This window comes from Chironomus tepperi, unplaced genomic scaffold (genome assembly GCF_022539635.2).
Source record: "Chironomus tepperi strain 1889 unplaced genomic scaffold, CSIRO-AGI_Ctep_v1 contig_335, whole genome shotgun sequence".
In the NCBI taxonomy this organism is placed as follows: Eukaryota; Metazoa; Arthropoda; class Insecta; order Diptera; family Chironomidae; genus Chironomus; species Chironomus tepperi.
Genome location: NW_027226457.1, coordinates 1476890 through 1490132, shown reverse-complemented (window position 1 = coordinate 1490132; position 13243 = coordinate 1476890). Strand labels below are relative to the sequence as shown.

The window sequence follows — 13243 nt, the reverse complement described above, 5'->3', positions numbered from 1 at the left end:
TTGAAAATTTTAATTCAGTGTAACGGAAATGAATTTTTTGAATTTGCCATTATTAGTGATGATCAAGTGTGATCAGTTTTTCTATGGAATTTTTCAAATCGTACGTTAGATGATCGTGAATGGATTACTAATTTTGGATATAATTTAACTGAATTTAGCTAGATTTTATCATATTTATGGATTTAATGAGAGTTAGAGTTAGGAACTCATACTACATAGTCTTTAAACATGAGTTTGGCTTGCACAATAATATATGAACTCCTCCTGACTTACAACAGCGCCATCTATGAGACTGTGTCTAAATTAAATATTTTAAGATACGTTTTAACTGCACAACGTGGTTAATAAGCAGAATGGAAATAAAACAATCATACAAACGGAGAAGTGCACTCGGATGTACGTTTCTCAGACTATTGACAATATAAAGCAAATTTCTTTATAGCCAGGTATTTTGACCCTTCATAAAAGTTCAAAGTAATTGGTCTATATGCCGAAATGAATTAACTTCCAAAACATACAAATTGATTTAGTTAAATGATAAGTGTTTTGAATGCGTGCCACTTATCTACATTTAATGACAATTTAGAGTGTGGATCGATTGACAATTGTTAATATTAGCATAATATCAATGTTAAAAACAAAACAGATGCTAGGAGTACGAATACGTTTAATTGACGTCAGTAACTTTGTTTACCCAGCTTTCCTTCTATTATCTTCCTATTCTAATGATGTCCCATGACTGTAATTTCTGCTTTATGTTTATGACGATTCTGTAATGAATCTTATTAAATTATAGATCTCTTAATAATTAATTAAATATTTACGTTGATTTGCCAGTCGAGCCAACATGCAAGGACAAATGAATTGTGGTTTACTGTCGCTTCCAATGATCAAAAGGAAGAAAACTAGGCAGAATAATAATGAAACTAAAATTGTCTTATCCATCTTACTTCAATTAAAACTGAACTAATACTAAAGGTTTCAGGACAGAGCGTTTTAAATTAATACTTTTGGATCAACTTAGGCTTTCGTATAAAACCTCTCAATAGTCATTAAATATAAAGCTTATCATACAATAATATTTTAGCTTTGATGAATTAATATCTTTCTGCAGTATCCATCAATATGTACTTACTTATTTCTCTGGCCGTACATAACAATTGTGATCCATGGCCTACATTAGTTTACGTCTTGGATCTAAGCAACATTTTGTACATATTTCATGCATTTGTACCTTTCCACTTCATGCTGAAGAATATTTCAGAGTCATTCCATACTTCAAGAATCCCCAGAGTTAGTAGACATTGGATATCATATCCATTTTAGCTAATATTCTGCCTGAAATTAAATTTTATTAAGAATTTGTTGGATGTTTTTAAAAATCACTAAATTTATATAGGTTCTAATTACACAATCAAAAATTAATTCGTCTTGTTATACAAAATGATAACTTAACTTACAGCATTCTGCTTTCTAAGCTTAAATTACTATTTTTTATTCGCAGCAAATTTTTTAATGCTTTCAAAAATTTTCACAAGCAACGTTTTTATGAAATTTAAAATATGTTCGATTGAATTGAAATTTGAAATGATGGTTGAAATTTCAAAGGTTAATTGTTAAAATTCACCAAACCTCAATTGACGAAATTTGTAAAAAATGAATTTTTTACGAAATTCAACTACCTGTTATAGTTTAACTAACGAGAGCATTTCACAAAACAGTTCATTGGAATTGCCTGTAAGTAAATACTATCAAATAATTGTTAAAAATGCATTAATTTGTGACTTTTTTACAGATTGATTGCAGCAAAATTCGAACCTTTTGTTTAAAGGATGTAGTCTTACTTGACAGTGTGTTTATGGCATTTTTAAGACACTTTGTATCCTTAGAGAACCTAGATTTCTCATATGTCCAAATAGTTTCGACACAGCCATTTAATCCAGATTTAAAAATCATTTGCAGCAGAGTTAGTGATATTAACTTTGAATTCAGCAGTTGGGAAGTAAATAATATGATCTATATTAGGTAATAGCATGTTTAAAAGTGTCATACAATTATTTCAGATATTCGATTATTTATTTACGCCTGCAATTTCCAGTTTGCGTTTATCAAGCTCAAATCTTCAAGCAAATTCATCAATTATATCATTTCTAAAGGAAGGAGTCGATCTAAAAAAATTAGAACTACATGCTGTTTCGTGTGATATTATGGAATTTTTCAAATTTTCACGATACAAATTTTCATTGAAGCATTTAGGTCTTGTATCATCCGATTATACTGGAGAACCCAATACCCGAAATGACCATTGCTTCCAGGACTTCATTACAGAACGTGCTATGTCAGTAACCTCATTAGAAATGAAAGCTTTATTGTCACCTGCATCCTTAGATTGGATCATGAAAAGATTGAGAAATTTGCGGCAAGTTACGTTAAAAGTTAATCATTTAATTTTGAACACATCACACTACTATCAAAAGAAGCCAAGAAAGGCTGTCAAGGCTTTAATGTTGGAAGGATCATTTCATAATCTTGACATGGTTGTAGCTTTATTGTCACTTTTTCCGTGTGTGAAATTGCTGAATTTTCGTGATGCATACATGGACTTAAATATCAAGTTTTTAAGTGATGTCTTGCGATATGCAGCAGTTATCTGCACAGATTTGATTGAATTGAGTTTAACAAGGATGATTTGCTTAAATCCTGAATTAAAATTTGACAAGCTTGAAGTTCTTCGTGTTGGATATGTCAATATTTGGGACGAATTGATTGCATTTCTCAACACTAACTATACGGTACAACGTCTGTATATTGAACATGTTTTTCGTCGTCAAATTAATCGTCGAGCAATGGAAATGATTATCAAATCTAATATTATGCATCTACATATGTCTGCCGACTCGTATGAAATTCAAAGAATTTTTAAAAACGTCCAAGCGATTGGAAACGGAAATTTAATTACATTGGAACTGACTGTTCAGTCATATGAATCAAAATCATACACTTTTTATTATAGTCCTGGTAATAATAACATAAACACAGCTGAACAGCTCATATTTGACACTAATGCTTTCATAATTGACGATCTTGCTGAACATTTGGAAACGCTATGAACCACAACAAGACTGTCTTAAACTGAAGTCACCAGAAATGCCCAGTATTTAAGGACATGAAGTACTTTAAAATAATAGAATATAGAACTTTAAGAATACAGTTAGCTATGAACTATGTGATATTTTATAAAGATTTTATAAGAAAATTAAATTTCACAAATACAGAAAATCCATTTCTTGGGATTCAAATTTTAACGGTTTTGGACTTTTTGAAAATATTTCAGCATTTAATGACTTTAAACTCTTCGTTAAATTTTAACGGTTTTCAAAAATTTGAAAAAGATTTTGTTGAGTTTTAACAGTTTTGTAAAATTTGAAAAATCATCGTTAACTTTTAACGGTTTTGTAAAATTTGAAAAATCTTCATTAAATTTCAAAAATCAACAGTTTTTACACTTCTGAGGAATATAGCAGCAAAATTCATTAAAACTTCCAGATTCCATCACTATCAACGTTCAATGAAGCTCCTGAAATTGCAAAAAAACTCATTTAATTCCATTAAGTCGCTAAGTATTTTTGTTGATCTTTATTTTTATCATTCAATAGACGTCGTTAAATTTTAATGAGAAATTATCAAAAAAAACTATGGTTTAATCTTAGCAAGCAAATTGAAAAATAATAGTTTACAAAAAAATATAGAGAACAAAAGTGAAGGGAATTGGAATTTAAAAATATAATTATTTGAAGAAAAACTTCATTACATCGGAAGGGATGTAAAAAAAAGAGAAATTTATAACATATCCGAAATAAATTTTTAATGTTTACGGTCCTTAATAATTATAAATGTTATTATTTATGAATTGTTACTTATTTTTCACCACTCGAATGCCATGTCAATCTTTCTTCATAAAATTGTATGACAATTTGTGGGCATTTAACATTTGCTTGTTTGGCTGGTACGAGATCGGCTTCGTCAGTGTCCTTCCATTTCATCAAAAACATCAATTCACCCGATGTGTCAGTTGCGCCAATAATTCTCTCAGGAAGTAAACCGCGATCAAATCCTTCTTTTCTATCTGACTTTTTCTTAGACTTTGATGTATCGAGTGCTTCAGTTGTTTTCCTTTTTTTCGCTTCTGCAGCTGCTGCTTCCTTCTTTCTCTGACTTTCTTCAAATGCTGCTATGAGCTCTGGACAGTCAAGATTTTCTTCAGGTTCCCATGTATTATCTGCATCAGAGTATCCTTTCCATTTTAAATAATACTCGACCTAGAGATAAATTATGTTAATACACAAGAATTATTGATAAATTAACTAAATTTTACCTTTCCACCACGAATCCTTTTTTGTAAAACTTTTTCGACTGAATATTCTTCTTGAGGTTCGTCCTTGTCCTTGCCCATCTTTAATATGTGTTAATTATGTCTGGAAGTAGATTAAAATAGTATTATTTAGTAAGTTTCACAATGTATACAATGTTAGATAGTGAATTAAGGATGTGTGTGGATGAATAATAATGAAAAAAGCGAAAGACGCTTTGTGCCGAACAAAAACAAAATTGATTTTTCCTTAAACGCGTCTTTTTGAAATTTTTTCTAGACTTTTCTGTTATTTTGCCAATATCCACGAATTTTACCTGATATAAAATGATTTCTTTAATTCTTCACAATTTATACTTATAATATAATTACGTTATGATGTGGTTTATGCGCTAATAATGATTTATAGATTGTTTTTTTCTGCTGAAAATTTTTAGCGCTAGTTTGAATGGAATTTTAAGTGCAATAGTTCGTCAATTACGGAACATTTTGCAAATATTTTGATTTTAAACAATTTTTGAATGAAAATGTTAATTACTTACCTTTATTCAAGTTGATTTGTGTTCTTAATGATAATTTAATCGGTAAAAGTTGCTTAATTTATTGTATTTTGCTGTAAGAAACTTAAAATGTAAATTTGTTACGAAACTTTTGAATGCTATTTTCAAAACATTGAAATTGAGGTGTTTTATCCAAACATTTGAGGGTTTTGAAATTTTTGAATTTTATTTGACCGTTACAAACTGATTTGAATTAAATTGTATGTTTTAAAGGAAAAACCGGTTAATTTAATTATTAAAACGCAAAATGATGACCTTCAGCATGTCAATTAATTAAAATTCAGCAAATTTCCAGAACCAAAACCAGCTGACAATTATCAAAAATTCCAAAACGATCATACAATATTCATATCAAACGATAATGCATGGGTATGTGTACAACCACATGCTTAATATTGTTATTAAGCGTAAAATTGATATTGCATACCACAATCTAGTATGAGTTGTTATTGTTCTGTTCAACCAAAAGGTTTGTTCGCGTGAAAATCGCTCATTTTATAATTAAAAAATTTCCAAAGAGAATTTTAATTAAGTTTTCAACCTTAAACCAAATTTGTATGTACCAAAAAATGGAAAAGTGAGAAAATGAAGTCAGATATTGAATTAAATTTCGAGCAATTAAATGAAAAAATAATCACATATTTTCAACACAACGATGAATCACTACGCGGAGCGAAACAGCTTTTTACATCGTTTATCGATTCCACCCGGCGACTTGAAGCCGTAACAAGCATTCAACAGCTGTTAAAGCTCTTGCAGCACAGGGGGCTATATTCAACAAACGAATATAATACATTTCGGATATTTGAAAAAATTATTGAGGATGAAAATTACTCAAGGCTCGTCGCAAAGCAAAAAGAGTTATGCAAAAAGTATGCAGATCCGGAACCTAGAAACATTTATGGTAAAAACATATTTTAAAGCTTTTTGAAATTATTTATGTCAATTACTGACAGTCATGTTTAAAAGTGATCTAACATGCAGCAACCGTGTCGTATCTGATTATTGTTGTTTTTGGACATAAAAAATATCTGAAGTTTTTGAATTGTTCAGGTCGAATTGTGAAGAAAATAAGATTAAAATAGATTTGCTCATGATTTTTAAGTACTTTGCTATCATTAAGATAAGCAATAATCACCAAATTAAGCTTAATATCAAGATCAAACTATTCAAGTGAGAATGTAAACAAAACATTTCGCGCCTAATTTAGTTGGATATTAATTAACAAAGTAAGCAATACCTTTTCAGTGTTGATATTAATTTAATCAGTAAACGGCTGCTAAACAAAGATTGATGAATTTTGAAAGAATCCAGTAATTGAACTAAGCTTTGAGACTTACAGACTGTTTTGGTGTCTACAATTCTAATTGTTAAATTGACAAAATTATTTCACGTCAAATTTTTACTCATTTAAGTAACAATTCATTAATATTATCCACAGGAACTCCTAGAACCAGGAGAGGTAACCAATTAGTCCCAGCTTCTCAAAACAATCAACAGATTCCAAACAGCATATTGCAAGTTTGTACACCAGCTCCATTACCTGAAGCTTTTCGGACCTCCAAAAACATTCCAATTCCAAAAAATGAAAATTTGCGAAATGACATTTTCAATGTAATCGCAAATGGAATATCATTGGATGTATTCCGCCGTTTGGCGCGACACTTAGACTTTACAAAAGAAGAAATTAAAGATATTGAGCTTCGGCATAATGATTTTCGTACACAAAATTTAGTATTACTGAGAATGTATGAAACGAGAAGGAACTCATTGACGAGACTACTTAAAGTTCTCAATTTAATTGAAAAGCCTGACTTGGTGAGAGAAATAACTGAAGTTTTGAGGAGACATGGTCTAAATAATAATTTTAGTAATTTGTCAATTTAGTAAGAAAGTTTTTTAATTAAAATTATTATAGAAACTTGGTCCATGCATTGATTAATATTTTAAAATATTCTTCTATAAGGCAAACTCAGAAATAAATTTCAAATTATTAATATTTTATGTCAATACAGATTCAATTCCGTACCCGCTCAGCACAAACAGAAATGATTTTTTACTCAATTGCGGAGTACAAAACGGGATGGATTGAGTTATTTATTTTATAAACATACATCAGAAAACCAATTAAATTTATTTCAATTTTTCTTTCGTCTCTATTTCATGATTTTTTATTGGCTGATTGACTAAATGATAAGCTTAAACTGCCAATTCTGTTTAATTTTGATTAAAATAAAGTGAAATGAAGCTTCATGAAGTTGAAATCAATATAGTTAGCCATGAGTTTTGTTGAAATATGTTTATAAAAATTTGAATTTTGAACTTTATCGGAAAATTTGAAGTTCAAAGTTTTAATTCGGAAAATTTTTTTATCACCTGCATTATTGCGATAGATGAAGTCAGTCAATAACAATAAAAAAGAAAATAGTGAAAATTCCATTCACTTCTTTTATTTCCCTCCTTTTTAATGACCCAATTTTATTTCCTGATGAAAAGCATGAAAACATCCAAAAAAATAAAGAAAAAGTTCCGAATTGAATCATCAAATTTAAATTTATTGGAACTTTCTTTTTTATATATTCTATGTTATGCGAGACATTTACTGAAAATTTTCAATAGAACTGAGAAAAATAAACTTTATTTCTTAAACCTTGATAGTCTCATAGTTTATTTTTGTTGTGATATCTTATCATGTCTCTTTTAATTTTCTAAAAATAAGCTGGTTTTCGAAAAATTGATGAATTTTTATTTAATAGCAAAGATTTATCAAGAATTTCACATGTGAATGTAGTATATACGTACTGTAAGCCAATAAATATTTAATAGCACTTGAATTATACCTTATCAATATTTTTTAAAAGATAGATATTTTGATGGGATTTGAAAATTTTGGTATGGTAACCTATATTTTGCGAAAGGGGATTCACTGTAAATGTCTATATGTTTGAAAAACGGAAGCTTGAATTGGTTTGACATTTTCCAAAGGCTACTGTTTAGTGCATTTTTCATAATTTGACTTTAATCGACTGCCTAGCTGGGTAAAGAGTGAGATCTCATGAACCAGGCATCAAAGACACCTTGGATTTGAAGCATTAGTTCAATTTTTTTTGATTGATTGCTAATCGCTGAATTTTGTAGCTTAAAACTATCTCCAAACGCATTAATTTACGATTTTTACCGATTTTTTCAAATTTATGTGCAAAACTCTTCAAAAATTTCCGCTCGTCAAATTTTTAAATTTTTTATGGCCGTTAAATTTCAAAAAAATTTGAACGGTTATTTTTCGACTAAAATTTTAACGTCAAATACTGATAACTGGGCAAAAATGAGCATAAGTTGGGAAACTAAATAGCTTTTAGAAATAAATACTAACCAAACATTTCAAAGCAATATTGAAATGCAAGAATAAGGACTGACTATCAACGCCTTCGATAAATTTCACCAAAAAAAATAAATAGAGCAAGCAAAAACCACACAAAAAATAAGAACAAAAGGGAAGGAGTTACCCTTTCTCGACTTTTTGCACTACTGCGTTTCTATGCCATTACTAAAATTATTCTACTAAACTATAAAGTTTTTCCATCAGTAAAAGTTAGTTCTTTTAATAAACGTTTTAGGGATTTCTTGTGCCCTTTTTTCCTTGTTTATCTCTCAAATGTATCTTCATTCTCATCCGTTCCTCCCCAAGCGATATTTACAAATGTGTATAAGAATAAAAATAAAAGTAAACTGTAGAGGAAGGAAGGAGCTGATAAAAAATGAACATATTGAGAAGTGTCGCAAGAAATGATACGTGTTTAAATCCCTTCTTAGTTGAAAATTTTAAAATTATTTCTTGTCTTTCTTTTTTGTACATCCTTTCTGACTCATTTTTCGACATAATCACTCGGATTTGTTCATCTCTTGCTTCGTTAAAGTCTGTCTTGTATGTACTCAATATTAACGCAATTTATCAAATGGATATGTTGGGAAAGTTCATATCTGTCGACCAGGGCAAGGCGTTCCCTTACTAATATCCATACCCATACTCATACTCATACCTATATACATACCAATGTCCTTAAATTACTCTTACCCTTATCCCTTACCTTATCCTTATCCATGCTCATATTCTTACCCTTATTCTTACTCTTATCCTTACCCTTTAAGAAGCAACAATGTTCATGCTGTATTTTGCATTAACAACATGATCAACATTATGGATTAGCAATATGAAACAAAAGTTGAAGAGTTTCTGGATGATGCTAAGTCTACACTTGAAGAGATAAACTTTATTCACTTAAAGGATGAACTTGAAATGAATTTTTGCTTTACTTCCCACATACAGTGTACAGTATACAACAAGTGTTTACATTAATGTTGAGATGAGTGCGATGCTTTTAATCTGAACAACCCCTCAGATATATATATTTAGCACTTTTTTTGGGGTGCGAAATATTTCATTTTTTTTTGCTTTATCTTGACGTACAATGTGATGGGGTAGACACTTGTAATTGATATACATTTATTATTCAGAGTGACATCTGAGGTCATTTTGTGTGAAGGATTTTTTGTCATTGCCGCGGAATTCTTTTTTTTTTTGTGCTTAATTTATTCATGAGATTTACTTTATAATTGCTTATTTTTTTGATTGGATTGTCAGTTTATAATTTATTAGGGTATGAAAAAGGCTTAAATTGCTGTAAAATCTCATTTTAATGTCTAAAAGTAGGCTTTGGAATCTAAATTTGTTGAGAATATACCAACGGTTATTTTATATTTAAACTGTATGAAACTAAAATTTGTTGTTTTCCCCTTTATAGTTGTTAGTCCCCTTCATATAAATATTCAGTCTGATTTAGAAATTCATAGAATAAACATCTCATTAATCAAATCCTTAAAGAAGTTCTTCTTATTATACTTATCATTAAGTAAGCATTGTGATTGGCACTCCAACAAAACTGAATTAATTTAAAAGTTCTCGGTATTTAATCATCTTTTCAGCTTTAAAATGTCTGCAAAATTCATTCAAAACCAAAAATACACAAGAAGTCAACCTTAAATCATAAAAAGAAGCTTATTAATAATTTGAATGTTCATTTCCTCTTATTTAACATCTTTTCATTAATATTTAATCCCACACATCAAAGTTCCTCCGCAAAAAGAAATCATCGATATTGAAAAAGGAAAAGGTACTAAATATTAAAATTCTCAGATTTATAAATTATTCATAATAAATTCATAAGCTTCGTGCTTCATAAATCATTCAAAAGATATCATTCTGAAAATTTCTTCAAATCTTTCGCAATTATTTCCTGTTGCGGTCAGAATTCTCATTCAATCTTCTTCATGATTTGCTCTTTTTGCGACGAAAACTTATTTTTATCTTAGTTTTTGTGAATCAGAAGCAGAACTCATATTTTGAGAGCTGAATCAATAAAAAAGACTTGATATTTCAGGAAAGGATAGACAAATCTAACTTTTAATTGGCAATAAGATCTTTTAAGCAAATATGACATGAAATAAGTTTAGATTTAAGAAAATATTGTCAAGTTTATCTCATCGTTGACATAAATAATCGAACGAAAGAGACAATTAGGATGAATTGGATGCTTAGCCACTCATAATAAATGGATTCAATCATTAATTTCAACTTTATCTCGAATTACCAGAAACAAGAATATCCAACACAAATGCCATAACCGAAAATAATCCTACAAGCTTAATAAAAAACTCAATTTTGTAAAAAATTATACACATTTTCACATTTAGGTATATCATCCTACTCACTCTACAACATAATCAAATAATTCCATAAATTTATTCGATTTTTTTTTTGCATCATTTGATAAACATTTGCCCACGTACGTGTACAGCACTCAACATAAAATGTATTATCAGCCTTATTTACTTAGTGTCTACATCACAACAACAAAATAAAATTTTATAGGTAAAATTTCTGAAAATTATCCGCGTAACTTGATCAAATTGGAACAAATATGTTTGGCGAAGGTGTCTATGATTTGAAAAATTCAAAAGATTCATTCAGTTAAATTTGTAACGGATTTTTTGAATTTTTTGTAATTTGAATTTTCAAATTTTTTTGTAACGGAAATTTCAAAAATTTCTGTAACGGAAACAATTAATCTCAAACTTTGAACAAAACAATTATTCAAATCGAAGACTTCTCATGACATGAGCCATATGTTGAATGAGAATCATGTAACAATTCAATCCTAAAGTAAACATCTATTTCATTATTGAACAATTCATGCATAGGAAATTTTTATGTCAATTTTTCCCCTATTTGCTTCCTATTACATCAAATGCATCTTCTCATCGCGATTTACGACTGTTTTCTGAAGGATGATGTTCATGACAATATCTTTGTCATTTATCGTACATATGAGATCAATTCATGATGCTGAATATATATTGACTTTATGACAACCATTGAGATTTAAGTTTCATCTTTTCTTTTATTACACTGTACTGTTACTTACGTCGATGACTTTCCCATAAATTACACATTCATCAATACCAAGTGGCGATATATATTTTTTTGTCGATACCCAAAAAATGACTGAATTCATAACAATGATGAATGATGGCCTTTTTTTTGCTCAGTTGGTATTATGAGACCGTGGTTTAGCCGAAATGTGAGGCAATGACTTACCAAGAAGAGGATGATGATAGATTTATGACTTCATTTATATGAATGGAAAAATGTTCCATTATTAGTATGAACATTTGTGTCTGAAAATTGGTAGCATTTAGGAGATTCCAATCCGATAGAATTGGATGTAGAGAACATGGGACATTCGATAGGTACGTCACAGGGGCGTATCAAGCGTGTGGAAGAGAGGGGGAGTATAGAGAGGGTTTGACCCCCAACCCCCCTTACCCGCCCTTGAATACACTTTCCGCCATCTGAAAGTTATGATGCCATTGAACTGAATTTTAGCCACGAGACTCAACAGGTCAAGACGTGAAAGTCAATTATACTTAGTAAAGATGAATGAAGATTTATATCCTATCCCTGTAGAGCAATGAACTTGCAATCATACTCAAATGTAAGATATCATATAAAACAACAAGACATTAGCAACATAACCACAACAATCGCATTTGTGTCCCAATAGTCTACAAGAATTCGGTTTAACTCGTGCAAAATCATTCGGAATTTCCACTACATAATGTCAAATTACGCTAGTCCAGATAATCTGATTTATTACGCAGTAAAAAAACCTTTCATTCGCATTGCCGTTTTTATGGATTCACTTTCATATTTTCCCTTCAATTAATCATTACACGTCTCATATATGCACAACATATCTCACAAAAATTCTCAGAAAATGTTGAGCTTTAAGTGAAATGAAAGCTTTAAGCAACAAATGCTACAGAATGGTGATTTTCTCTAGATTTATGAAGGACTAAAAGGCACAAAAAATCATTTTGTACCAAAACTTTTAAGACATTGAAAAAAAGCCGATTTTGTAATGACTTTATCTATTTATAGGCACAAATGGAAGTTTCTTTTTAGTCCATAAAAGGACTGGAAATTATGAACGGATGAAGGTTTTTTGGAATATTCTCTAGAAATTGTTTGACCGTGAAATTTAATAAAGCACGGGATTGAAATTTCTTCAAGATGAACTAATCAGATACATTTCTTATTTATTGTGTGATACTTGAACTATTTTTAGGACATTCTGAATTATGTGAATGTTTTACAAAAGGTTTCAGAAGATTTGGGTGATAAAAAAGCAAAATCACGTGTTTATAACGGTCATTTGAAATTTGAATGATATTTGTACGTAGTTGAAACCCCTTTTTATGTAAAATGTTCAGTCTGTTTTTGAACTCGGATAAATAAACATCTCATTTATTCATAAATCAACGAGGAAGCTGTTTTAATTAAACTATATTTACTACAATTCCAAGCATAGCAATGATCAAGTTTGATACTCATCTGCTCCATAAATAAAACTGTTGATAGTAAAAAGTTAAAAACGGAAAAATCAAGCAGCATCCTTGATAGTGAAGTGTAAAAAACAAGCACATAATTTTTTATATTCACAAGACGTGGAAGCACGTATCGGATGTGTAAGTTCTATCAGCACAATATTATTTTTAAGATTTCAACATAAACTAACCTTGAACTTGCACATAAAATAGTAAAAAAGTCCTTCGAACATCGAACATAAATCTCAAAGCTAAGGATCGAAAGTAATTAATTTAAAAGCAAGTCCGTAATTGACTTCAACCAGGTGACAAATGGTAAAATGAAATCTATTGACGTGCTGTCGTCGTTGTACATTAAAAAGGAAGCGAA

The 13243-nt window shown here is 29.9% G+C and overlaps 2 protein-coding genes and 2 long non-coding RNA genes across 4 annotated transcripts; 2 read left to right on the top strand and 2 right to left on the bottom strand.

The window, feature by feature from the left end:
- Positions 1-521: 521 nt before the first annotated feature.
- Positions 522-1001, bottom strand: LOC139093436 (uncharacterized). The gene is made up of 2 exons (XR_011544687.1): positions 825-1001; positions 522-770 (listed from the first exon to the last, which is right to left on the bottom strand). It is a non-coding gene; the product is annotated as an uncharacterized lncRNA (long non-coding RNA).
- Positions 1002-1632: 631 nt separating this feature from the next.
- Positions 1633-3205, top strand: LOC139093453 (uncharacterized). Its single transcript, XM_070644182.1, has 3 exons — positions 1633-1737; positions 1796-2002; positions 2064-3205. The coding sequence occupies exons 1-3, from the start codon at positions 1657-1659 to the stop codon at positions 3108-3110; spliced, it is 1335 nt and encodes a 444-aa protein (XP_070500283.1). The 5' UTR covers positions 1633-1656; the 3' UTR covers positions 3111-3205.
- Positions 3206-3670: 465 nt separating this feature from the next.
- LOC139093305 (chromobox protein homolog 3-like) lies at positions 3671-4832 on the bottom strand. The gene is made up of 3 exons (XM_070643986.1): positions 4687-4832; positions 4376-4475; positions 3671-4319 (listed from the first exon to the last, which is right to left on the bottom strand). The coding sequence occupies exons 2-3, from the start codon at positions 4451-4453 to the stop codon at positions 3918-3920; spliced, it is 480 nt and encodes a 159-aa protein (XP_070500087.1). The 5' UTR covers positions 4454-4475; positions 4687-4832; the 3' UTR covers positions 3671-3917.
- Positions 4833-5374: 542 nt separating this feature from the next.
- On the top strand, positions 5375-7088 carry LOC139093266 (uncharacterized). Its single transcript, XR_011544673.1, has 2 exons — positions 5375-5833; positions 6371-7088. It is a non-coding gene; the product is annotated as an uncharacterized lncRNA (long non-coding RNA).
- Positions 7089-13243: the final 6155 nt, after the last annotated feature.